The 27828-nt window shown below is 41.9% G+C and overlaps 2 protein-coding genes across 2 annotated transcripts in view; one reads left to right on the forward strand and one right to left on the reverse strand.

The window, feature by feature from the left end:
* llgl1 (LLGL scribble cell polarity complex component 1) overlaps window positions 1-12124 on the forward strand; it is a 35830-nt gene extending 23706 nt beyond the window's left edge. Inside the window, exons 12-24 of the mRNA XM_067615735.1 lie at window positions 1457-1631; window positions 3014-3118; window positions 3987-4279; window positions 4457-4607; window positions 4700-4838; window positions 4969-5282; window positions 5391-5582; window positions 5734-5806; window positions 6160-6274; window positions 6741-6805; window positions 7653-7788; window positions 7889-7971; window positions 9715-12124. Of these exons, the coding sequence (XP_067471836.1) occupies window positions 1457-1631; window positions 3014-3118; window positions 3987-4279; window positions 4457-4607; window positions 4700-4838; window positions 4969-5282; window positions 5391-5582; window positions 5734-5806; window positions 6160-6274; window positions 6741-6805; window positions 7653-7788; window positions 7889-7967 (1837 nt within the window). The 3' untranslated portion in view covers window positions 7968-7971; window positions 9715-12124. The remainder of the gene's footprint in view (window positions 1-1456; window positions 1632-3013; window positions 3119-3986; window positions 4280-4456; window positions 4608-4699; window positions 4839-4968; window positions 5283-5390; window positions 5583-5733; window positions 5807-6159; window positions 6275-6740; window positions 6806-7652; window positions 7789-7888; window positions 7972-9714) is intronic.
* A 303-nt stretch (window positions 12125-12427) lies between these two features.
* flii (FLII actin remodeling protein) lies at window positions 12428-27225 on the reverse strand. Its single transcript, XM_067615734.1, has 31 exons — window positions 27081-27225; window positions 25597-25707; window positions 23980-24051; window positions 23589-23669; window positions 23108-23355; window positions 22828-22931; window positions 22384-22559; window positions 21950-22107; window positions 21420-21504; window positions 20667-20814; window positions 20324-20454; window positions 20088-20195; window positions 19761-19865; window positions 19408-19587; window positions 19211-19293; window positions 18924-18998; window positions 18585-18668; window positions 18258-18429; window positions 17988-18095; window positions 17685-17876; window positions 17413-17511; window positions 17123-17212; window positions 16820-16959; window positions 16478-16709; window positions 16146-16300; window positions 15956-16016; window positions 15645-15773; window positions 15150-15256; window positions 14913-15018; window positions 14379-14444; window positions 12428-14266 (listed from the first exon to the last, which is right to left on the reverse strand). Exons 1-31 carry the CDS (start codon window positions 27141-27143, stop codon window positions 14132-14134), a joined length of 3804 nt encoding a protein of 1267 aa, XP_067471835.1. The 5' UTR covers window positions 27144-27225; the 3' UTR covers window positions 12428-14131.
* Between the last annotated feature and the right edge of the window lie 603 nt (window positions 27226-27828).

The raw sequence follows: 27828 nt of genomic DNA on the forward strand, positions 1-27828 counted from the left end.
CAGTCACAGGTTGTGTCCATCCCGCAGGTGGATCCAGTTTTCAACAGTTTCTTCATTACATAATCTGGCACAAATCTCATTCTCTCTAGTAAGTGTAAGTGATTAAATGCTGCATTAGAAACAATTCTGATGTGAACCACATGGACATCCTGCATAAAACGTGATCAACATGTGACATGTCCTGAAAAGCTGAAAGCAGTATTTGTCAGGATTTACTCTGGCAATAAACAAATCCTGAGACAACCGACAGACTTTTGCCAACTACAGATGTTTGGCAGAGTTAGTGTTGGCATGAAGCACAATGAGACACAACTACAACATATAAACACAGTTTAGCTAGATAGGTGCTAAAAAAGGATGGGACACCTTTTGTTATTGTAGCTTCTCACATTCATATTTTGATATTGCTGTTAGGTTTTATTAATGGAAATAAAGCTTGTAATCCAAAATACAGTTTCTATTCTATTAGGTGCACTTAGCTAAATCTAATAGAATACAGCTGGACAATATCAGAAACACATTTCAGTGTCATGGAATATAATTCAAAACCACCAAATCACATCCTCAAAATTAAGTCGAGTTGAATCAACACCACTTTGCGTTCTCAACAAAAGTGAGTATTATAAAGATTTATACCATGGTCTGGGTGAATACTCTTTTCTGATTGGCCGGCAGGTGAGCATTTAAACCGTTTAATGCACATGTAGTTCGGCTCAATTTTAATCACTGCTCTAAATTCATCCGCTACCCAACCATGTAACCATAGCAACATCAAAGAGCATAGCTGTCAAGGAAAAAGAGATGGAGAAGAAAAGAAAGAAACCAAGCGTAAAAAAAAAAACAGCACAAGGAACTGACACCTGAAGATCTTAAAATGATTGAGGAAGAGGAGGATGAGATTAATACAAGAAAGGCAACAAAATGGGCAGTTAATATACTGAGAGACTTTGAAACACTGATTGGGAGACACACTCTGCTGTTATGCTTAATGACACCACGGTTCAGGCTGACAGCGAGTACAGTGAGGCAAGTTGTCATGACAACGGCAAGCTGTTGCTTCCTAACCTTTTGATTTTGAGTGCAAATCTTTAACCAGATATTTTCGAATGCTTTTCTTTTATATTGTTAGCAAATGAGCATGGTATAAGCAGGATAATCAACTTGTAGGTGTGCATTAAACAGTTTTAAGGCACTTCGCCTCCACATCGTGCCCTAAAACTGTATAATGAACACCTGTTCGTTGATTATCCCTTACATAATGTATTGCAAGGTTATTGTATTGGATTGTATTAAATGTGGCTACATGTACCGTGTCCAATAAACCTCAAACTGTATTTTTGACCAAGCCAATCACATGATCAGATGTGCACCATCTTGATTGATTCGCACCAAATTACACTGAAAATTCAGATTGTATTTTCTGTTGCAATATTTCTTTAAATCTGTGTGTTGACAGACACGAGGATGGCACTGTGCGTTTCTGGGATGCGTCAGGTGTCGCTCTCACACCGCTATACAAACTCAGCACAGCCAACGTCTTCCACACCGACTGCGACCCTAGCGACGACCCTCAGGACCCTAGCGACGACCCCGACATGCAGCAGGAAGAGGAATGGCCGCCCTTCAGGAAGGTGAGAAGCGAGAAGGCTCGAGTGCGTGAAAGGAGGTGAAAGGAACAGGAGAGTTAAAGTCTTTCCTCTCAAGATCTTATTTTACAGGCTGTGGGAATAAAAACAATCTGTGTTTTAGACACACGCACAGTCAGTCCTGTAACACTACATCTGTGGCCTAATTTTCCCATCTGATTGTTTTCATGTGTTTGGTTTTCAGACAGGCCCACCCCATTGTTCCTGTTATTAAAACTTGACTCTGAAGGAACCACAGTCTGATTCAGTTTTAATGGCCTGTTTTCTGTACAGCGTTACATTTAAATGAACTGATTCAGCATCGGGAAGCAGAATTTCATGTCGAGGGGAATCTGGCTGAGCAGGACGGTTTTTGGTAGATGTTGACAGGAAATGGAGATGGAAGAGCTCGATGAATATTTAAATGAATTTGAGTTGGAGATGTCGTTTCTCGTCTTTTCGGTCGGACGTCCAAGACAAGCGCATATGATCTGGGATCTCTTCTCTAGACAGGCAGAGATTACAGTGAAAGGAAGACGCATAACTGTTTTATTTGGTGTCTAATATCGCTCTTTGATTTCACACACGCACCTCTTAGGCTTGTTTTCCCATTCCTTTTACTCTTCTTTTCTTCCTGTTCGCTCTCCCACTCAGCCCCCCCAACCTTTCCTCATGTATCCTGTGGTAACAGAGCTGCATGTTCAGGAATGTGGCCCTCATATGGGATGAAGAGCCTTTCCCTTTTTTCTCCTCTGTAATGAAAACCAGACCCATCAGCCCACTCTTTCTGTGTATGTGTGCATTAGTGACCAACTTTTCCTACTCCTTGTTTTGCCAAGGCACAACTCCCATGTGAGGGGATTCTATTGGAATTCCTACTGTGTGTGTGTGTGACAGATTAATGCACATGTTTTGCTGAGTGTGGATGAGGGGGAAGGAGGGGGGGGATTGTCCTGGCATTTGGTGGAGAATAAGAGTAAAGAGGCTGCCGTAGAGTGAAGAGGAAGAGGAGGAGAGCTTAAGGAGGGCATTTTGACATCGGTCTTCCTGAACTGAATTTGTTTGTGACCGATTTCAGATCCAAGATTCTGAAGCTGTGATGTTGGAAGTGGAGAATTTAGAAGAGAAACATCCTTTTGAATTTGTTTGCTTATTCAGCATGCTGCCATAGCTGCAGTAACATTCCTCTGAAGTGTCTTGGTGTCAGTGCATCATCTGTTTTTCTGTGATGGATCTAGAAAGCCACAGTGTTAACAGATACCGGAAAGAAAGAAAAACAAAGTTGATTTGCATGAACCACTAGTTCCAATGAATGCAAAGTAAACTATATGCAGGTTTCTGTAGTAACTAATCTTATTGTGTGTGTGTGTGTGTGTGTGTGTGTTTAGGTGGGGTGTTTTGACCCATATAGTGATGACCCCAGACTGGGCATCCAGAAGATCAGTCTGTGCAAATACAGTAACAAGCTGGTGGTGGCTGGGACTGCTGGACAGGTAAAAACCTTCTTACACACGAAAACAAACACACTGATGTCTGTCACACACTGTCTCAGGTCATTTCTAAAAGACGCAATACAACAAGTTCTTTTAGAAGTTATTATTCTGAAGACATTTTACGTGTGGATTAAAACCAACAAGTTTTAAGAGTTTTAGTCAAACAGTTACAATTAAATATAGAATAGAAAATCAGAATTTCTATTCACATTATGCAGGTGAATATAACACACATTGGAAGTTAACAATAAAGACCAATTATATCAACATTTACATATATTATATCTATTTACTATAATCTTTGCTAATGTTCACTAGGAAGTTAAATAGTTTTATGATGATTTTATTTTCCTTGAAGGAGATGAAGGCAGTTGATCAACTTGGTTGGTGTGACTGCAGTTGCACAAGTGCTCTTACACTGAATAGTTGCCCGTACACCTGTGCTAAGTAGAGTTATGTTGATTTTTAACAGGACTAAAAGTTCAAAGCCTTACAAACTGGACACAACAAAAAGTGTTTGGCACAACAAACAACATAATGAGGATTATTGCTATTAGAGCTTCAGGAGTCATGGGGTTAAAATGCACACAGGATTTTCCCACTGTGTTATCCTCCAAGACAAAGCTGACGTTTTAAGTGAGCATGGCACTTTTATGCACCTTTTATGTATTGTCACTGGAGTGTGGCCTGACATTTTTAGTGCACTGAAAACATTCCACTTTTTGTTGAAGGTGAGCTGTTTTATGTGCCAGTAATTTGAACTTTTCGGTGGTCAGTTTCTAGTCGTGTGACATTTCACAGGAACACCATAAACTGAGTACTGAACGAGCCATTACAGTACGTTTCCTTCCACCTTTCATCTCTCCAGGTGATAGTGCTGGGTTTGAGCGACGAGCGTTCGGACCACTTGGTGGACGTATCGGTGGTTGACCTGCTGCAGGACAGGGAGGGCTTCACCTGGAAGGGCCATGACAGGCTGGAGCCGCGCCTTAAACCCGCCCCCTTCCCACCGGGCTTTCAGCCACTGGTGCTGGTGCAGTGCCTTCCACCTGCCTCTGTTACGGCGGTGGCGCTGCATGCCGAGTGGAACCTGATCTCCTTCGGGACCAGTCATGGATTTGGCCTGTTTGACTACCACAGACGAAACGCTGTGCTGGCCAGGTAGGAGCACACAGCCACAGCTTGGGATATTCATTTTCATTCTTGGGTGTTCACGGGCCAAAGCAGGGACGTTTCAGGATTTATACTCAGTCTCTGCTACCCTGCTCTTGCCTTTTATTTCCCTCCTGGAAAAGGTTATCTGATAAATTTATGAAATTCACCAAATTGTTCCCCTAGGTGTACCCTGCACCCTAATGACTCCTTGGCAATGGAGGGTCCCCTGTCCAGAGTCAAATCCTTGAAAAAGTCCTTACGACAGAGCTTCAGACGCATCCGCAAGAGCAGAGTGTCCGGGAAGAAACGCACCATCACCACACCCACCAGCAAGGTAAATGTCCGTCGATCTCTGGGAGCAAGTAGAGTTGAGAGCAGTTGATTTCATTTCTGCATTTTGTGACTGTGTTTGTGTGTTATGTGTAGGTCCAAGAGGCAAATGCTGCTCTAGCAGAGCAGGAAGACGTGGCTCCGGTACAGCGAAGGATTGAACCCCGGTCAGCAGACGACTCGTTGTCTGGAGTGGTCCGATGTCTCTGTTTCGCTGACACCTTTCTGCGTGACGGTGTGTTAACTTGCTCATTGAGATTATGAACTAAACTTGGAATTTCCTTTTATAAATTTAAGGACTTAAAAAAACAAACAAAACTGTCACCTGGAATTGACATATATATGACTGTATCTGTATCTACCAGGTACGCACCACGGCCCCACACTATGGGCGGGCACCAACTCTGGCAGCGTGTACGCCTACGCTCTGGAGGTGCCCGGCGTCGGCTCAGGGCGTGTGTGTGAACGGGGCGGTGCGGGAGAGAGCAGTGTATGCGTGGAGGCGGTGTTGGGTAAAGAGATCCAGCTGATGCACAGGGCCCCCGTGGTGTCGATCTGCGTGTTGGACGGCCGGGGGAAACCGTTACCGGACCCGTACGAAGCCTCGCAGGACCTCGCCATCGCGCCGGATATGACCAACGCTCACTCTGTGCTCATCGCCTCAGAGGAACAGCTCAAGGTAACGGTTGAAAAAGATGTATTATGATGTAATAGACATAAAATGCCTGTGAGAATATACAGTTACAGTTTTTAATCGTGGCCGTCCTCCTCTGCTCTCTCTCTCTAGGTGTTCTCTCTTCCCAAAGTGAGCGCTAAGACCAAGTTCAAGCTGACGGCGCATGAAGGCTGTCGGGTGAGGAAGGTGGCTCTGGTGGTCTTCAACTCCACAGCTCAGGAAGACTACAGCGAACACACACTGGTCTGTCTGACCAACCTGGGTGACATGCACCTCTTTAACATACCTGGCCTCAGACCACAGGTAGAGTTTGGTTGTACAATTGTGTGTTTTTTAGGAGTATTTACAGTAATTGTGCAGTTTGATTGGTATATTAGAACACTTGCAACAGCACTTTGACTGGGTTTTTTTTAATGATGCACTGATATTTTACGTATTGTTTGTGTGTTTTTAGGTGCGCTACGACTGCATCCGTAAAGAAGACATCAGTGGCATTGCATCCTGCGTCTTCACCAAGAATGGACAAGGTGAGGAGAAAACACTTTTAATGAAGGTGCAGTAAAATAATCAGACACTGAAAGTGGAAAAAAACAGCATTTTGATAATGAAATTTCAACACTGTGAAATAACAAGAAATAATCTCGGTAAAGATTAATTAAATTAAGGCAAGTTTTATTTGCCAAGGCTCTGAGATATCTACTGTTGAGACTTCTGCCTTCGTCCCAGAACAGTGAATGTGAATGGAAATGTGTAAAATACATTTAAAAAAAAAAAACAGCGTCCCTGCATAAACTACACACATCATGTGGACAGTTTTTTTTATAGTTCCCAGTTAATGACAAGTCTACCTGTCTAATTGTTGTCTGCTTGTTCCACACAGGGTTCTACCTGATCTCTCCTTCAGAGTACGAGAGATTCTCCTTGTCTGCCAAAGTCCTCACTGAACCGCTCTGCTCTGTTCAGCTGGACCGACCACTAGAGCCCACACCGGCCAGGTAACATAAACACACACTGACACAATCATATAGCAGCGGTGTACCTTGTTGTAGGACTCACAGCCTCCATCCATCCACATGGTTACATCTGTGATGTATTTATTACCCACCACAGGGCCCCCAAATGTTTCCACGTCAGTGTCCTCCAATGTAAATGAACATGACGCCAAGATATTTTGTAATGACTAACTGAATTGCATATTATCTGAATCTGAGCAGTAAAATTAGTCAAATTAACCACATTTGCTGTGGACCCTTGTAAACCTGTCAATGACCCTTGGTGGTCCCTGGACCCCACATTGGGAACCACTAAGCCTTCTGTTCGTAATGCTTTCTAGTGGGTTACCACCAGCTCAAAGCACTCAGCTGCATGTGAAACCAAAGAAATGATACTTTTACTGTAACTGCTTTATTATTACTCCATCTATCGCCAAAGTAAATGGTGTGTGCTCATGTGTCTCCTCAGCGATGGCACGACGACGCAGCCGCAGGCCAACGGAACCCACAAGAACCAGATGGGTCAGGCTGAGGGTAGGTCTGAACACACACACACACACACACACACACACACACACACACACACACACACACACACACACACACACACACATACGTTTTCTTTTTACCCTTACTTCTCTCTCTAGCTTTCTCTCTTCTCCCTGTTGCTTTTCTTTCCTCTTCTTATTTCTCTCCAACTATTTATTCTCTCTCTTCTCTCTGTGAACCTCTTAAACTCCGAGCAGCCCTTGCAGGGGTTCCACTCTGGTCTCCATGGTAACCATTCAGTATGCCCCAGTTGCCTCTCCTGCCCAGCACCTCCTTCACTGGCAGGAAATGAAGGTTGTTGTGGAGACCAGAGTAGGGTTTGTTTATATCCTAGTGGGCCTATCACCTGCTTGCTTGTTCATTAACAACTTGTAAGCATTAATACACCATCACAAAGATTATGTTTACAGGCAAAAATGCAGATTTATCAGACTTGGAAAATAGTTAATCTTCGCTTTTTGGCTCATCCACTTTTGATTCGCCACACCTTGTTGGGTTTTACAGAAGAGGAATCCATAACCAATCGTGCCCAGATAGGTGCAGATTTTGTGTTCTTAAAACATGAGATACTGTCAATTCTGAAAGAGGAGAGATGAGGAAGAAGATTTGATTAACTTTGGATGAAAAACAGAGGCATGCTATTGGGTACTAGAAATGTGAATTTCAGCAACAATTCATCTAAAAGAGAAGAAAGTAATAAACTTGTAATATTAGTCCAGCAGAGTCTACAATGCTAGCAACTCTGTGAGACTATACTCACCCAGATGTACAACCAGCCTGCAGACACAGCAGAAACCTTCAGACTCTGACTGTCTGGCCGTCTCCCTCACAGGACAAACGGAAGAGCCTGCGAGCACCCTGTCGTCTCCCATCCTGGACACCCCGCTGGACTCCCCCCTCAGCTGCGCTGACCTCACCCTCGACTCCACTGGAGAACTCACCGTGGAGGACGTCAGGGATTTCCTAACGTAGGCATACACACTAACATGTACATTTACACACAGCTCACACTGTTAAACTGGATTCTAAGACAATAATTAATTTGTGTTTTGTGCGTCTGCTGTGCAGCACTGTGGACGAGGCAGAGAATAACCTGAAGAACATCAAAGAGGAGGAGGGACGCTCGACTGGCATCCTCATCAATTGAAGAGGTGAGAAACGTGCACTATAATGCAGTTACTTTAACGCACATTTAACACACCCGTACGAGCAGATGCATGAGCTCACACTTGCTTAGACAACACTGAGTATATGAGAGCGAGCGTGTAGACAAACTCCTCACACAGAGACAGACACCTGTTTCTAATGGAGCTGGTCCAGAGTGTGGAAACTTCAAAGATTTGTTCTGTCTGAGCGCTGCATTCCAATAACAAGCCCCGCACTCTGTTTTCCCCTCCACTCCGTGTCTTTGAAAAGCCAGTGGAGCAGAAATCATTTCCAGTGAGGCAGACTGAAAAGACTGTGTGCTTTTCATACTGTAGCTCAGAGTTTCTTTGTACTGTACTTGGAGTTGGCCCAGGGCTCATTTGTGCAGCTTTATTCACTTTACTAGTTTGCCCAGATTAAATTCCTCATATTTATGTCTTGTCTTATTCAATTTTTGTTTTTAGTAGCCGTGACTAACCCTGCAGTAGAACAGGCAAATCCAAAATGGAGCAGCCTCCATACTAATATCAGTTTTTATTCAGCTGTTACCAACATGTTACCCCTGAAAATACAAATTTGAGGTATACAACGCTGGATTTGACAAAATATAGGACGTTATCCTCACATTTGTAACATATATTTGTATTTAGTGCATGTTGATATTGAAAGCAAAGATGCATTTATGATTAAGTGAAACGGGGGAGCTGTCCAGGATATGAAGTGATGAGTATATAGTGGAATCTTTTACCTTCTCTGCACTTATCGCACTCATCTGTTCAGTAATACGCAGTGCACTCACAGGAGTCATAACTCAGGAGGTGATGGTTGCTGACATCATCTCCCTCCTCCACCTAATTGTCAACATCTCTTCATCACTTTTTAACTCTCTGCTGCCCTCTGGAGGTGACATCTGAAAATACAGATACTACACTGTAAAAAGCACACTGTACTGCATTTACTTTATATTTTTAATTAGTAAAATGTCACATTTTATTTATTAACTGTACTGTACTTGTACTTGCTATATAGGTTAATTATTATCATCAATGTATTAGTTATCTTTAATTAATCAATTTTCTTTTTTTTAGTCCAAGAAATGTCAGAAAACAGTAAAAAATGTCCATCACAATTTGCCAGAACCCAAAAGAACATTGAATAAAGTTGATTATTTTGTCCAACCAACAGTCCAAAACTCAAATATATTCACAGTACAGTCATGAAAACAGAACAGCAGCAAACAGCAAGATGAAAACAACATGTGTGCCGTACTTTATGAAGTAATTTTATGTTGCCTTTTATGTTGCTTTTATATTTATGTTTAGAGGTACTTTTATGTTATGTTTTATGTTTTTACTGTAATCAGTTAATCCGCTAATTGTTTTAAACTCAAAGAATTCCAATAAACTCTTGTTCTGTCGTTGTATGACGAGCAGTAATAGAAATCAGATGTGGTGTGAGGTTGCCAGTGTGTCCTATTTAGATCCTAAAAGTTTAAAGAAATACACAATTTTCAGTAGTACTAGTAGTAGTAGTAGTAGTAGTACCTACTGTGGCCTTCTGTCAGACATCACACTGCGTCACACTGCATGCTAAAGAGTTAAATCCACAGACATCAGATTTTGGTGTCAGTGTTATCATCACTAATTGCCCCCAAAACTCCAATGACTCCTTTAGCTTTGAATCAAGCTGTGTCTTTATGTAAAGTGGTGATGATTGTCGCTCATGTTGTCCTCTGATTGTTGTTGAAGTTTTACAGGGAGGGGCTCAAGTGGTCTGGATGGACCGGATTTCAGTGCTGGACCACAAACATCTCCCATCAGCCCACTGGACGAGCCCCCGGCGGGCACTCTGCGCTCTCATGTTAGCCTGGCACAAACTGGGAGGAAAGTCTTCATACGGACAAAGAAAAACAACGTTAAAGACTCTGGTTGTGGCTCCTCCCGCTTGGAAGAACTGAATCCTCTTCTTTTATAACCACTTTGGAAACATGACATCACCTCCCACACGGAGACACTGAACTCTCACACAGCACAGCGTGGCGGCTGGACGGACATTCGAGGTGACGATTCTGATTTCAAGAACTAAAAGGCTGAAATTTCCGTCACGGCTGTGTTGCTGTGACTGCACCTCCTGAGCCCTTCCCCCCCCCTACCCCCACCCCCCACCCCGACAACTTGATGTTTATTCTCTCCAGCCAGTCGAGGCAGTCAGGCGTGATGACTGTGGCTCAGCTCACGAGGAAAGGGCTGTTACATCCCACACAGGAGAATTAACGGTGACGTTTCTGTTTTTTATTTTTCTACCCACGGTTTTGTGGCGTGCTAGGGGTCGGTCTGAGGTTTCCACACAGTTGGAACTGGAATCGGTGCTCAGTCGCCTAAATGCGCTTGTAGATTCCTTGCACACACTAGTGGATGCGTTGGATTGTTCTGCACATATCACAACACCACAGCCCTGTTTATGAACCGAGGATATCCAGCAGAGACTGAAAGGAAAAGGGAGCATCGTAGCGTTGAAGAGAGCAAAACTAGCAAATGAAGTATTTTGAATATTTGAGTATTGAGATTTGTAGCATTTATATTCTTTCCCCTTTTAGGTGCCAATAAGTGCAGTGAGGAAATATCATCACAAAGGTTTAAACAAGCTCTCTGTCTACTAAGCTCTTCGTATTAATGAAGAAAAAAAAAAAAAAAAAGAGCGCTGGGTTAATGAAGGTGTTTTGTATTGCAAAGATTGATGCTAAATATGTTTTTGTATGGCTTTTGGGCAAAGTAAAGGTATTTTATAATGACGGATGCTGTAGAGCAGGAAGATGCAAGAAGAGAGTAGTCGAGCTTTAAGCCTGCGTTCACACATGATCACCAAGAGTGAAGCGAAGGTGTTGTTGCAGCTGTTTGGGACTAAAGCAGATTTAGATGAAATAATATTTTTGACGCCTTTTTGAAATACCTTAATTTCTACATGCATGGCCTCAATCGGAAATAGCATTCTTGTCTTAACTATAGTTTTCTATTTGTATCAGAATAATTTGGCCACATGTCATGTAAGGAGGAGGAGGAGGAGGTGGGCAGCGATGTCACAGGAGCACGACACGGTACGACACACCCGCTGTGAATACTTTAAGCAGCCTCATATTGAGAGACATCTGTGAAACATTGGGCTGCTCTTCCGGTTTTAATCCCTCTTACATGTGACCCACGTGACATCACTGTCCTCTTCCAATAAGGAAGCTACGCTCACCGGGACCATGCGATGTGAAGTTACAGTATTGTCGAGAGGTCAACAGTGACGTCAGTGTTTTTGAGAATAAAGTTTCTGTTTTTATCCTCAATTTCTGCTCTGCGTTTGGTAAAATCAGGACGGATAAAAAAGACGTATTTTCTCTACTCTGCTTATTTTCAGTGACTCAAACATTAAGAGAAGGGGACGAAGGTGAAGAATGTGGTGACACGAGGAGTCTTTGGTTAAATCCTCCCTCCTCTCGTAACGTTACATCATCTCATGCAGAAATCTTTTGACGGGACTCAGGGAAGTGTGGCGAGGGAGGCAAAGTCAGTGTGAATGCGAAGTGTAATGTACTGTGTACTATGATGCACCCAGGAGATTTCTTTGGGTTTCTGTGAATTGGTGCATTGTGGGTAATATTGGCTGGCTACAGAGCTTTGATCACCAGTATTTTTAACCCCCCCCCCCCCCCTTTTTTTAAAAAGGTTTTACTGTGTAAAATACAAAAATATATACAGTATCTATATCTAGGTTTACAGACAGGTTTATAACTGCAGGCCGATGATAGAGTAACACGTTAGAGCCTCCTACCAACCGCTCAGTATTCAAGCTTTTTGATCACATCACCTTAAACAATATAAGAAGTTAAAAAAAGGGACCTCACTACTAACTTATGTAGCTCAACAGGTAGGAATCATGTTAATGCCTTTTTACTTTTGTGTTAGCTTTTGTCGGTGTTCTGGTTGACACTCAGATAATTAACCCTTTCATGCTACAGCTGGCACGATTTAGCTTTTTTAAAAATTCCACAATTAAGATGAATTTGTTTTTACTTTTGTCATTCAGTTTTGTGCGTAGGATTTTAATCGGGTCATTTAGCATTTTGGCTGATGAAGAATTGTGAATGTTAATAAAATTATTTACTCTCTCTAAGGGACTTGGTGTGCTGTGTTTGGTTTGTACTTAAAAAAAAAAAAAAAAAAAAAAAAAGGTAAAATATTTCAGGCGAGAGCTGTGGCTAATTTTAAAGGCTTTTTGTGCTTTCGTGGAGTTTATAACGTGTGTCATACACATGCTTTGGTGAAACCTGAAAGTGAGACTATGTATGTTTGGAAATAAGAAATATCACATCTTAAAATTGTTGCTTCCCACCACTGCTTAAATGTAACATGCCATGACAGTTACAAGAGATTCAGATCACTAGATGGTAACTAAGAAAAGCCAGATGACAATATGTGATGTGAGATTTTATTTTAATATAAAATACATAAATAAAGCATCTGCAGGTGGCATCAGGAGCATGTACACATATTCATATACACACACGTGTTTGTGTGTGAGACTCAAACACACTAACAGGCATACAGTTCACCCCACAAAATATAGTATAAAGAAACAAAAACAAAGGTACTGTAGTTGCAGCCATTTGTGGACATATATAGATATACTGCTTGGACCAATGCCTGCATAACACACAGGTCACATGACCACAAGCAGTTGTGTTATGTACTCCAAACGATCTGCTAAACTAGTCAAACCGATCAGAAATCTGTTAACCATAAACGAAACTACTGTCCCTTTAATTGAGATATGTCTCTGATATGATGCACTAGATCTCCCATTAAAATTGCATTTAAAAAAAGTTACAAGTTTTGTTCCAAAATGAGAAACATATTTGAAAAAAGCAACACTTTTAAGTTGTAGCAAATTTAGATCAGTGTCTGACTAAAATGTCTAAACTTTAAACCTGTAGAATTTTGAACATCTTGCGTTAACCTTTTCAAAAATTCCATAAAATTTTGGAAAGAAACTCTTTAGCACTTTCTCATCCTCTTCTGAAATCCTAGCAAAGCTCCAGAAAAGCAAGAAAGAAGCTGAATGAAGCCTGTCGCTGTATTGTTGTTAATAAGTAAAGTTAATAAGTCAGGATCTCCCGGTTGTACTGATCGCACAACATTTTAAACATCTGACTTTAAACGTAAAAACGAGGCTGTCTCACAAACTGTAACTTCCACGCTGACGTCTGCTGTGATTTCAGAAGTCAAACGTGTCTCTTTCAGGGTGAATCTGGCAAGAAGCAACTGTCAGATCAGTGGACAACTTACAGAAGGTGAGACCAGACAGACTGGGAAAGGGGGCACACCCCGTTTCAGTGAAGGCGCATTGGGGTAAACACACACACATATCATGTATAGTCATACAACAGAAAAATATATATATATAAACCAACATTCCTCAGAAAAACAATTATAGTGCTGTTTTCTGTTCAGCTCCTCAGTAAAGAAAAAAATAATACAAACTGTAAAATCAACTTTTATCTGCCTTGAACTGCTTCGACTGAGCTGCGCAAAATGGCACTAAGCATGGAGGAGCGATCTATGTCCCTCATCCCCTGAAAAAACTATTGACCATGCAGCACAAGCCACGTGAAAGCAGCGGAACAGATCGATATGTCTGGGATTCACCTCCCTTTGGGTTTTTATAAAGCGTCTGTACACCTTCCTTTATCTCAAAACATAATTCTCTTCTTTCAACAGTATTTAGAGCTGCGGCTAGAAAAGCTTGTAGAAAAAAAATCTGATATTTCGCCGTCTTTCCCAAACAGCAGGAAACCGAGAAAGCCAGCAGCTTCTTGACCGGATGAATTTTCACTGAAAGGGATGTTCTGCTAAACTTAAAATCTGTACAGATGTTTTCAGTTGTTTTGGGGTGTGAGCTGTTATGTGATTAAGAAGACGTGAGCCTGAGAGGGAGAACTCTGCGAGGCTGTTGAGCAGCAGTGTTGAGCAGGATGAGGAGAAGGGAGGAAGTCAGGGTTCAGGTAAAGCTAAGTTAGGCATAGACATCATCATCATCATTATCATCTTACTGGAAGAAAATTACATGGCAGCAAATCAATTTAATGTACGTGTGAGCGTTTTTGTGCGCGTGAATGTTCGTCTATGCGGGGGGAGTTTTGAAAGGCCCCCAGGCGTGGAAGCAGCGTGTAAAGCAGTGAGGCTCGTTTCCCTTCCGCACCAGTCGCAGCTTCCTGGGGTGTTCGGTGTCCTTAGAGCGCATGTGCTGGATGTAAACCTGGAGAGGAGGAGGAAGAGGAGGATGATGATGAGATGGGTCAGTAAGATGTAGAGATGGATAAATAAAACCAACACCGGCACAAACATACAATCTGCAGTTTGTCACTGACCTGGCAGGCTTTGAGACTCAGTTTGATCTCCACCTGGCTGGTCTGAGTACCGACCCACATGTACACCTGAGAGAAGACAAGGAAGGGAAAAAGATGTAATCCAAGGCCCTGTTCACACCTGGCATTAACATGTGTGGTGATCCGATCGCAAGTGGACAGCTACAAGTATGTCTGTTCACACCTGGCATTAGAATGCATCTCCACATGCATCTCGAGTGAGATCTATATGCAAATAAACATGTACATCATTTCTGTCTGCAAACAAATATGTTGTTGTTTTTAACCGGCAGGAGGCAGCAACGCACTTCCCCTGCCTGGTCCGCCCGAAATTAAAGAAGACGACCTCGGCGCGCAGGCTAAATCAAAACTCTTCAGCCCAAATGGAAATCAGACAGCGTGTTTCATGTGTATCACATCCATGAGAATACATTCTGCCTGTTGTTGTGGCTTCTTCTTGTTGTTTTGCACTTTAATATGATGCCAAACTGATTCCACTGTAGAAAGTCAAACAAATCCATGATCAATGATTATTACCTCTTTGCCGTTGTCCAGCAACATGATGTCATCATCAGCCAAGTCGTCCTGACAGAAGTCTGAGCATTTCTCTGACACAGAGAAATAACCTTTCTCATTAGAACACCTGAAGGAAGGAGAGGAGGAAAATACATAAATAAATAAATAGAGGGGAAGGAGAAAGAAGCAGACAGTATTATATATTCATTTATAATGACCTGATGATACCTACTTGTAAAACAGCTAACTGGCACTCACCTGAAGAGCCGAGCATATTTCATATAATCTGCATCTTCATCATACTGCTTCTGAGAACCAATCCCCACCCAGAAGAAGTTCTCTGGCTCCTCCCCCTCATTGATGACCTAAGGAGACAAAATTAATTAGTTTTGACAAACTATACTTTCAAGCAAACATAAACAAACTACTATAGGTGTTTGTAAGAGACATGATTATGACTGTGGGTACTCATAACAAAACATGCAAACAGACTTGACATAAGCTAAAGCTTTAGCGCTGGTATAAGGGTGTTATACCACTGGAACTGTCAGCTAACGGGTAAGCGCTGAAATCATCAGCTGAGGAATCAGAGTTAAAAGTAGCTGAAATGTCTATTGAAGAGTAAGAGATGAAAACAATATTTTTCAGGGTAGTTTTGAGGAATTCAAGTTGCACACAGAATGAAAACGACAAAGAAATTACATCAATATAGGAACCAATTCCTACAAAGTATTCGCTCACACACACACTCACCTGTTTGCTGTATGTGTCATCAAACATGCTGTTCATGATGTCCTCGGCCAGTTTGGCTTCATCAGGGTCAGCAGCTCTGCCCACCCAGGTGTAAACGATGCCCTGATTGTCTGTGCTCTCAAATGGTACCTGCAGAAAACGTAGTGTTACACAGAAACCTATGAAGAAGTCTTTGTCAAAGAAGAAGACAGGACTGTCTTAATGTTAAAACAGTATGAAAGTGGATGATCCAAAGAGATTTGACTTTAATGATCCAAAGAGATTTGACTTTAAAGAATCTACTTTTTTGTAAGATAAAATAAAATCCCAACCTTGAGGATGAAGCAAAACTCTGAGTTGAGATTGCTGGAATCTGTTCCAATCTGGATGGTCCTAAGAGAGAGAGAGAGAGAGAGAGAGATGCAAGATGTGATGTGAGGACAGAAACTAATTCTTATGACCACTGTGTGTCAGAGCTGGTGTGGACAAATCTGATATAAAAAGGAGACATATTGTATTTACCTGGTGCAAAGTGCGCTGCCGTTGGTGCGTATGTGATAGAGGGAAGGCTGGGCGCCATCCGTCTTCTGTTTCCTTTTCCCTTTGTGGATGATGAACTTCCTCTTGAAGTGGGACAGGAACTTAAGGTTCTCCTGCTGCTGAGTCATACGCACCACCTGACCAGCGACACAGGAAAACAGTTTTCAGTTCAGAACAATATTATAAAAAACACAAAGAGCAGAGATCAGGCTTATACTGTGATGGATCTTAACTAAAACTTAAGATTCAACATTAAGAATAGATACATGATTATTTCCCAGATTAAAATTATGTACACGAATCTATCACCATACCTTCAGTTTTCCAGGGAAGAGACTCTCAAACTTCTTCTGTAGGGAGAAAGTGAAGGTGAGCCAGCCCATGTTGGAGGCCTGTCTGCCCTGCCAGAAGTACACCACACACTGGAAGTCCTCCTCCGGCTGTTTGTCCTCCTCTTCTTCCTCTCCTTCACCGCCTCTGCTCTCCTTCTTTTCTTTCCCCTTATCCTTCTCCTCATCGTCCTCGTACTCCACAGGCACCCAGTATCTACAAAAGCACAGTGAGATAAGAGATTATCTTTTAATTTCAAATGCAGAAAATCACAGAGCATACACACCTCTGTTACCAGACATCAGCACACTCACACGCTCACTTACCTGCAGAGGAAGACGTAGCAGTCTTGAGTGAAGAAGTGTCCAAATTCCTCTTCTGGCAGGCGAGCAAACTTCTTTCCCTCCAAAACAAATCCTTCCATGCCGTCCAGATCCTCGTTCCACTCCTCCATCAGCTGTTCAGCCTAGACAGAAAAGATAAATATCCAAGAAGTGAAGGAAGTTTGTTTTTTGTGCGCTTTATCTTGTTAAAATAGGGAGTTACACGAAAGGAATAACCATCTGTCCGTGTGTGTGTGTGTGTGTGTGTGTGTGTGTGTGTGTGTGTGTGTGTGTGTGTGTTGTTACCTCAGTGAGAGGCATGGCTGGCTGCCTGGGCAGGAAAAGAGCTGTGAGGTCGGCTTTCATCTGATCTTTCTGCTCTGCGTCCTTCTTCACCTGGGAGAGAAAACACAGATAAACACACAAATAAAAAAAGCTGCCTGAATTTAAATAAATATATTTAAGGCACAGACATTTTATGTTTAAAAACAAGAATATTTTGGGAACATATTATATGAATCACTGGACCCATTTCAGTTTATAAGTAGCGTTTGACTGGCAGCCTGCTTTCACACACACACACACGTATCACTGACCTTGCCCTTTAGGTTGTCTCCCTGCTGTACGGTCTCAGCTGCTCTGGTGTAGTCCACCTTCAACACATCGTCCCAATTCTTAAACTTGGACTTGAACACCTGAGGAAGAAGACGAAGAGGAAGAAGAGAAGAGAGAGTGACAATGGTCAACTTCAGTACAACAGTATCATAGAATTTAAACAGTGTGTTTATCATTACATGAGACAACCCCAACACCAACCAAGACCAGTACAACAAAGCAGTTCAATCAAGTATAACATAAGATTTCATACCTGACACTCGGTGCCCTCCAGGTTGCGGGTGACACAGGCGTGTTTGGGACGGTGCAGCATGGAGCAGATCTCCTGACCCAGTTTCAAGGCGGCAGCTCGGACGAGACGTGGAGACTTCCTCCCGATCCAGATGAAGACGTCAGACCAGCAGTCGAGGATGTACACGCACTTCGTGTCCAGCAGAGACTGCACCTGAGGAAAGAGAGATGGAAAGTGGGGGACAAAGGACAGTGGGTCAAATTTCATGAAAATAGATTTGATAAAAACTGAAAGAAATTATGTGATCATATTCCAGTGACATACCAGTCTTAGCTCTGGCAGAGTGTCCAGTTTGATCTTGTGGTCTTTGTGCTCGACTGACAGCTTGTAGTTAATCTGAGGCAGCTCCAGGTAGCCCAGACCCAAGCCCACCTACAGGACAATGATAGACACATGACTTCAAGCCAATGAAGAAAGAAAGCTCCACACTCTACGTCTCCTACAACACTGATCAGATGTACACTCATTTGCATTACACCTACACTATCTTAAAACTGTCAGTTACAGAGTAGTAGTATTGTCTGAAGGATTTACCTTGTATAGTTTAGGTCTGACAGGAGAGAAATCATCTGGTACGTGTTTCTTGATCTCCTCTGGTTGTCCTCCCAGCGCCTCCCAGTACCCCGGAGGCTCCTGGTTCTGCATGAGGGTGGTGATCTCTGCCTTCCCCTTCCGCTCATTCTTATTGATCTTCTCTGCAAATAACCTGAAAAATGAAACACAGGTTTGCATCGCTGCATTTATGAGCTGGAATCAGTCCCCAAGCTGAATTTTAACCCTAACTTTTGGGGTGTTTATGAAACTTTTGTTGCACTGAAGGATGTATGATTCCAGTGTGTTGGCGCTTGATCTGTGTCTTACCGTGCCTTCGTGGTGCTGCTCAGTGTAGCGTTGGCTCCTCTCCAGATAAAGATTTCCAGCCCTGTGTCCAACAGGAAGACATAGCTGCCAAGAAGAGAAAGACAGGATGTTGTGAACACAATGATCCAAGTTCCACATTAAATGAGTGTACATATCAAATAGCAGTAATAAAAAAATGAGCGACTAATCGACTGCATATGTGCAATAAATGCAGAAACACGGAGGGAGCAGGCATACAAAGGCATTAGAAACCTGCATATATAAGGGACAGAGTGTGTGGCAAAATAAGACAGTGTGTATGTTGTGGTGTATATGGCAGAAAGGGTGTGTGAGAGTTACCGAGGATCGAGGGAGGAGGCCTTAGCAGGTACAGACTCCAGTCGGATGTTTTTCTTGCCATAAACTCTGTACAACCTGATAAAACACAAGAATTTAAAACTGTTTTCAGAAAAACTGCTCAAATAATTATGTATAAATGTGCAAGAGACAGACAAGACCCCGGATAGCAACGCAAACACATCTAAAGAAATTACGATAATAAAGGAAATTTGAGTTGACTTATAAAGAAGACAACTGGATTTGATGTAAGGTGCGTTTTCTAAAAAGATAAGTGTCTTCCAGCCTACCTGACAGAATAGTTTGTGTCCTCCACAGTGTAGAAGCCACTGGCTGTTCCTCCCTCAATGTAGGAGATCTCATTGTTGAACACCTGCACACAAGACAAACACATTCATCATTTACAACAGCACGTAGCAGTTTATATGCAGTTTATGCTTATGCGCCTTGATTCATTTGCTTGTATGAACAGTGTGTTTATACGTACGGCGCTGAACTCCTCGCTCTCGTCTCCCATCTCTTCCCTTATTGTCCTGCACTCGGCGCCGAGGAAATTTCTGAGGTTGACTGCGTGGATGGCAGAGCCAGCCTTCTTGTCGATTGTGGATTCCTGGCCGATCCAGTAGTAGATCTCCCAGTTCAGCGCTCCGTTGTCATCCAGGAACGTCTACAATTGCAAAGAGAAGAATGCGGAAAGAATTAGAGGGATACAGGGAGAAAACATGCAGGCGTTCCAACAGTGGTCTAGACTGATCTATTTAGTTGTATTAATCCAATATGTCTGATGCAAATCTAAGTAATATCCTCTGTAAATGATGGCAGATTGATAGCACGTGTTACCTTGAGGATGATATAGCAGTCAGCCTCGTAAAACTTGCCATGGAAAGCTTCTTCCACTTGCATGGGCACAAAGTTCTCTATCTGCCACACTGATACTCCTGGAACCTGTAGAGAGAAGGAAAAGAAGAGATATTTTTACTGATATTTGTACAATGAAAAGCAGCAAAATCTAATCTAACATATATACAATCAACACTTCACCCAATGATAGAAGAAGAGGGGAGTGTGTTTGGTGCCTTGTTCAAAGGCGCTGATTGGTTGCTGAAGACGGAGAGAGCACACACACACACACACACACACACACACACACACACACACACACATTACCTGGCCCACGTCTTCCATATAGAACTCAGAGTAGTCCAGTTGAGGTTTCTCTAGACTCTTGTCCCAGCGCCGGATTTTTAAATCTGCATATTTCAAGTCCCCGTTTTCCTGCAAAATTAGCAGAGTTCTTGGTAAATGAAATGCAAATCAACCTTTTTGTATCCGCTATTCTTCCTCCATCGCAGCCATCACTCTCTCCACTGTCCTTTCATCCTCTGTTATCTTTTTCCCCTTACCTCCATGTTCTTTTTCTCCTGTGCAACGTCACTCATGCCCTTCAGCACCTGCTTTGCCTGATCGTCCTGAGCGCAGTCCTTCCTCCTCCTTAGCCTCATCTTCCTCGCCAGGGGATCTCGGGGGCTGGCTCCTGCACACATGAACGAACACACTCACTTAAAGATAGTTGTTCATATGAGGATACAGACTTAACACACAAGTTCGGCTTTATGGTAGAACCGAAGACAGTGGATGTAAATGTTATATAAACAGAATGCATTCATGTCCAAACTCTACACACAGTTACAAAGACACACACACACACACACACACACACACACACACACACACACACACACACACCTCCTCCAGCAGCAGCTACAGTAGCGGGTGAGGCCCCAGCCAGCCGGAGCTGGTTCTGGAGGGAGAAGTCGATGTTGTACCACTCTGCTCCTCTGTCGACTGGTTTAGGAGGCATCACCAGGTTGGGGTTCTCACGCACATCCAGTATCTACAAAGAGGAACATTCATGTGAAAAGGTTTATGTGTATCAGATTGTGATTCTTCTCCTAAATCAGTAAGAATTTAGTAAGAATAAAGTGATATTTAACAAAATATACTACATACATATATATATTAAAGAAGAATTATGACTGAGTAAATATTACTGAGTGTCAAACTAAAAAAACAAAAATACACCCAAAACACTTTTTGTTACAGAGCACTACTTGCTTCATAAATTCAAGTTGTGTGTAATATTCCTATAGGAAGTTGAAATGCACTGTATATTGATTTTATTCAATTTTTAAAAATATTCATAGTCATTTCATCTAATTTACAGCATCAATATAATGACTAAAAACGTTTTTTTTTCTGTAGTGACCAATGACATTTCTGTCACTCAATATTGCTTGAACAAACTTCATTCTGTTTCTTTTCTTTATCATTTCTTATTGTTGTACATACTTCCCATTTTACTCAACAGTTTTCTCTGCGTACATGAGGGAGATTACAGCCAATCTTTTTCAGCAGCATTCACCCAATATACATGCTATATGTAGGTGCCTTGAGTGTAGTATTATCTGAGTAGTTTACTAGTGAGTTTAGTATTTGTACCTCCAAGTCAGTCAAGAAGTGGATGGCCTCAGGAAGCGTTACCAGGCGGTTTTTATTCAGCACCAGCTTCTTCAGCTTGCCACACCTACACAACAACACAAAACCACATATTCACATAACCTCATATTCTTGTGTGGTGATAAAATGTGCAACACATACAGAATCTGTCAATATAAATCTATGTTGTTCTTTGGCTGTGTGAAATGAACTCTGAGGGGTTCTTCATAATGATTAACAATTAAGAAGTGCTGAACTCTAAACTATTTGGTTCTTGTGTCAGTTTGTGTTTAGATGGAAAACTTAAATTCAGTTTGTAAGACCAACTCTTGCTGACTCTGAAAATCTGACTCTTGTTTTCTACAAAATAAGATAAGCTTGTATGAACAGCCAATTCATAATATATCAGTCTAGCAACGAAAATTGAATGATTGGGACTGGCAGCTGATTCAGAGCATCCACAATCCGTTGTCGGGTCCTGTTGGGCTCAGGTTGGGTATCCATCCTCTAGTGTTTGTATGTGTTCAGCTCACCTGCAGAGTCCCTCGGGGATGAGTTCCAGGTTGTTGTTAGCGGCCATGAACTCAGTGAGGCTGGACAGTTTGCCCACACCTGGTGGAACGCCGTCGAAATCGAGTTTGTTCGAGTTTACGTACAGCTTCTTCAGTTTGGACAGCTTACAGATTGCAGACTGGATGGAGACACACAGGCAAACTTTGAAGGTTAGATATTTAAAAATATATATATAACCACTTATATTATAACCACTTGGTCAACATTACTTGTGCCTAATAAGCCTTAGAGATATTTTTGGTTTCATTTGTCCAGATTATTAAATATGCATTTAGATTTGTGCCACCACCCAAATATAACGGAGATGACTGAAATTTTGTTGTTTTCTTCCAAACATGTCTGCTAAACACTGGTAGAAAAAAGAAAGACACAATAATGTGATTATGATCCTTACAGGCAGTGAGGTGAGCTGGTTGCGGCTAAGGTTAAGTGTTTCCAGCTGGGTCCACTGGTCGATGCAGAGGGACAGTTCTGAGATCTGATTGCTGCTCAGGTTGAGTCTCTTCAGACTGCCCAGTGAATAGAGGCACTCTGGTACCCGAGTCAGGTCGTTACATGACAGGTCGACATCTGGAAGAGGACAGAAATAAAAAGGGAACACATGTTTGTAACAAGTAGAAAACAAGAATGTATCACTGTGTGTGAATGTTGCTGGCAGTAACAGATAGATGAGGAGTTTGAGTATATATACAAAGCGACGTATTTATGAAAATCTGAATGTTACAAAAAAAATGTAGGTCTAGGAGCCAAGATGTGAAAGCAAGAAGGAAAACGTGCGATGTCACTAAATCAGTGGCCTAAAAGTAACAAAGAAAAAGTGTGTGTTTGTGTGTGTTACCTGCTAAATGTGTCAGTCCCTCCAGGCTGGTGGGCATGTTGCTCTGGGTCCTTTGGGTGTTCCTCAGGTGGAGAGTTTGTAAAGCCACCATGGCGGGCAGCTGGCTGCTCAGACACACAAAGAAAGCACAAAATAAATTCATATTCCTGTTTTCTAACCAAATTAACCACTTTGTTTCAGACCTAACATGGAACCTTGGAATCTGTGGTTGTTTGGGTAAAGGTGTGAGGTGGGGTCAGGATAGAGGCAGCACTGAAGAAACAAAGTCATGTCTTTTTACCGCAGCTGGGCATGCATCAGCGGGTTGTTGTTCAGTATGAGAGTCTGCAGGTGGACCAGGCGTCTCATCTGCGGTGGCAGGCTGTCCAGCTTGTTGTCGCTTAAGTCCAGATACAGCAGGTCTGTCAGGTTGATGAACAGCTGGTTGGGGATGGAGTCGACGCTGTTGTGGCTCAGATTAAGCACAAGCATGTTCCTGCTGTTCTCCAGGTCCCTGGGGATCTCTGTCAGCTGGTTGTAACTCAAGTCCTAATGGAAAAGAAGGGAAATGTGTAAAAACATAATATTGTTTTAGTTGTTAATATTGTCTGCATGACATATTTATTGTTTGGGGAGAGTAAAGTTTCATAATCAATTGCAAAAGAAGGATCACATGGATGTGGGTCAGGAGAGGTGATAGGTGTTAAGTGTGGGTGGACTGTAAAAATGTCTTTAAGGGTGTGTAGCAGAGAAGGAGAAATGTGTGTAAGATTCTTGTGTACCAGCACAGAGAGGTCATCAAGCTGAAAGATGTCATCTGGGACTCCAGAGTTTTTCAGGTTGTTCGCTCTAGCTACCACCGCCTGCACACACAGTCAAACACAATTAGGGCACAGTTATAACTAAATAACACATTTTTATACATGTAAACAGTGACAGCACAAGTTAAGAGAGGTCATGGTGGTCAGGCTGGAAAACAACATCCCTCAACAGTACAAACAAACAACTGATAACAGCTAGCATATCATTTACAAAGAAATCTATGATATGTGTACTTTTTGTGTATTATTTTTCTTATGTGTGTGTATGTGTGTGTGTGTGTGTGTGTGTGTGTGTGTGTGTGTGTGTGTGTGTGTGTGTGTGTGTGTGTGTGTGTGTGCGCGTGTCAGTTACCCGTAGGTTCGGTAAACTGGACAGTTCTCCATGTAAGGTGGTCAGGCTGTTGTGACTGACTGAAAGATGTTCCTAAAGAGAGAAAAACACAGTCACTGGTTTAGTGTGCACAAATAAAACCTCAATGACACAAATATGTCCTGAAAGCTGTGCACTAATGCCCAGTTGTCTGTAAATAGTATTACATAACTGCAAACAGGATAAAATCAAGGCAGATGTTCAGTTAAACACACTGTAGACACTGTGACTGCTAGTCATGATAACAGACTAATCTTATTTACCAACACATAAGATCAAGCATGTTAGCACAGATCATCTTTTCACCGTGGCCTGTTGAACACATCTTTGGAGGTTCAGATTAGATAATCCCGTCACAGATATTGAGGATCAAAGCAGGACTTTGCTTGTTCTTAATCAGGTGAGGTTTCACTAATGAGATGAAACAATCTGCTAGTGCGAGCTCCTCTGTTAACCACACTTATCATGAGATGAACAACACAGCTGTCAACAGTGCAGCGATGAATGGTGCACCAATTAAACCAATCCAAGCTAATATCATAGTACAAAACAACAAACAAAAGTTTAAAGCTGGAGTGCGGGACTTTTGTCTCCCCCTTCTGGCAGTGATAGTAAAGGGGGGCACTCGGCTGTGATTGCCTGACACAAGCATTCAGCGTGCTCTCATGCACACCCCAGATGACAGGCACACAGAGAGGGCCGGTAAAAACGGATATGATTTGATGGTCCACCAGCCCAAAGGGATTTGTCCCAAAACAGTATGCCTGATAGCCAGTACACCACTGGCCATAACCTTCTGTTGCAGCTGTAAAGTGGTGGATAACTTGTTTTGAGTGTCAAAACAACCTGTCACAACCCCCACGAAATGACTTGTTTCACCATCAGAATTTGATCCATTCGGTCCTATAATATTTGGAAAGTCTAGAGGAGCCGCATGATTAACAGCCAAACAGCCAGTGGAGGAGTGTTGCCCCTGACATGAGATTCATAACCTTCATATAGTGTGAAATACAGAGAGATTTATCTGGCAGTGATAGGCTTAATCTGTATTGTGTGAACTCATTTGGCAAAGGGCTTGAAGGTAGCAGACGTTCATTTGTATGTAAAAGTTCCACACTGCAGGTTTAATGAAAATAATCACCATCATCATCATGACTACCATGTACCACTATTACTACTACTGATTATAAAAACGTTGTAATAGTGGTATAACTGTATTATGACAAACAATAAAATTTCACATGAATATGAGAAACATTGCTCATGTACGTGGTCTTTACTGAATAGGATATACCACTCCTCCACCACAAAATCTTGAGTGGGTCACAAACCAACATCATTTTTAAAAAACCTTTTGAACTTTCTCTGGATTCAAACTAATTCACTGGGAAACTCACATAGTGAAAAGAGAACAAAAGACAAAACCAAGTGGAGAAAAACTTAACAATTATATCAAAGGAGAAGAGTACTGATTCACTATAATAAGATCTGATTAGATCGGATGACAGAGCAACAACACTAATGTTATGAATTAATGACTACATGTATAGAGATGTGAAACCAAGCCAATAACTAGAAAAATAGCTCTGAATGTCTCACCAGCTTCTGCAGAGAGGCCAGCTCCTCTGGGAGGTAACACAGTCCTGTCCTGTTCAGTTTCAGCCATCGTAGACTGCTCATACACTTGACATGCTCTGGGAAGTATCCACCCTGTAAAAGATGGAGAGAAAGGAAGAGGTGGGAGATGATGAAGAAGAAGATACATATTGTCAGGATGACGAATGAAACAAACTTTATTTACCAATGCTGTGTTTTTTTCAGTACAGCAGTATTAAACTGTGATGAAGACCTTTAAAACACAACACTGATATTTATTTACATTAACCTGAAATATTTAGATAAGATCCAAGACGCAGTGTTACCACAGTACATGGAGATTTGTTCAATAACAAATGGCAGAGAACATTTCATACAATGCCAGCTAATAAAGTAAAAAGACTCTGTCTTGACGGTAAACTTTTCTGAAATGTTCAACATCATTACTATTACAAAATGTGTGAAAACATTTCACTTTTTACCTTGTAAATTCAGGAGAATGAGAGCAGTAAATTTAGTGAATGTGTCTAAATACATGTTTAAGAGATGAAATTGCCCTTGTTGGTTTCACTCGTACTTAATTAATGCAGAAAAAATCTGGCCATCTGAGATGTTAAGTGTACACTCAGGATAGGAAACATGACAATTTCCGGTTACAGTCGTTATAAACTCAGACACATTGTGGTAAAAACTGATGTAATTCTACACTCACTGAAAATAAGACATGAATCATCAGCCTCACACTGATAAATCAAGAAGTTATTTCACCAGCTTCTCTGTACTTAAGTCATACTGACATAGCAGGAAGCGTTAAGTAGCTAAACTCTACACAAATAGTCCTGTCAGTTCAAATCATAGATGTATTATAAGATCTTACATCCATGGTTAAAATAACGTTACATGCCAGGTGATCTCAGCTGTCACTGCTGCCAGCCCGGGCTGCTTTTCTTTCCCTATCTCCAAATTTAGGCCTGCAAAGTGTGTCAAAACCTAAAAATATGACGACATTGGGTAGCTGCAAGCCACTCAACAAACTCTGTAATGTTACATATTGTGTTTGGCCATAGCATTATCTAGCTGATAACATGTTCTGACACGGAGCTCAGACAGACGGAGTGAGCCAACAGTGAAGCTAAGTTAGCTAGCGTGACGCTGGAAATGAGAACCACCTCAGTTAACCTATCCCCGGCTACTCAGAATAATCAAAGTTAACAAACCCTTTCCCTTAAGACAAAAATCTGTTAACCGCCCGACAGGACGCTGTTGGCCGAGACCTGTGTGGCAACGCTTGTCCATGTTAAAAACCATCTGACAACTGGCTAACGCCCAATGCTAGTAACGCTGAGCTAAGCTAGTGTTGTAGCGAGCTTTAGCCGTTTGTTGTTCTGAGTCTCTCAACTTGGATTAACTTTAGGTGGTTCGCTAGGTGTGCTAGTTGCCAGAAAGTTATGGACATAAAATCAACAAATATTGCTTAAAATCCTTACTTTAAAGTCGTTTCCACTGAGGTCTACCCCCCTTATAAAGGGAAGAACTCCGGTGGCAGCCATTTCTGGTTGATGTCAGCTGCTCTACCCTCACCAGTCTATTTTGGTCCGGTGGGCCAATTTTTGTTTTTTTTCTAGGATGGCGAAGTGATGACCCACCCTACTCTCTCTCTGATGGGCTAGTATTCGTTGCCTTCGTTGGTTGGGTTGGTTAGGTTTAGGCATGAGGAGTGAGATTGGTTAGGATTAGGGCAAGAACATCGGAATAAGCCAATCAAAAGCAGAGTAGGGCGGGTCATAACGTCGCCATCCTAGGAAAAAAAATATCGCGGTAAATCTGTCTGCAGACTCGCAGACGACGGTTCTTTTTTAAAGATTTTTAGCGGCGCTTTCGGTGCAATATGGCCACATTTTTTGTTTTTATTATATATATAATTTAGAAAGCATCACTTACAACATGTGCGACATTGCTGTAAGATAACAACAGAAAACAATTAGGTATTATATTGAAGTAAAGATAATTTAACAGAAAAGGTAGCCAATATAATCAGATTCCTTTAGAAAAAATCTTGGAGCATACTGACTGTACGTGCGCATTTCTTATTTCAGACTCTAGACTCTTTTAAAACAGTCTTAATTTTTTTCTTCATTCAGGATTTTTTTTTTCATTTTAACAGTATAGCATTATATCATTGGCTTCCAGTTTAACTGAATGGTTGGTTTGAGTGCCAAAATAATCCTAATTCTC

This window comes from Thunnus thynnus, chromosome 17 (assembly GCF_963924715.1).
Source record: "Thunnus thynnus chromosome 17, fThuThy2.1, whole genome shotgun sequence".
Lineage (NCBI taxonomy): Eukaryota > Metazoa > Chordata > Actinopteri > Scombriformes > Scombridae > Thunnus > Thunnus thynnus.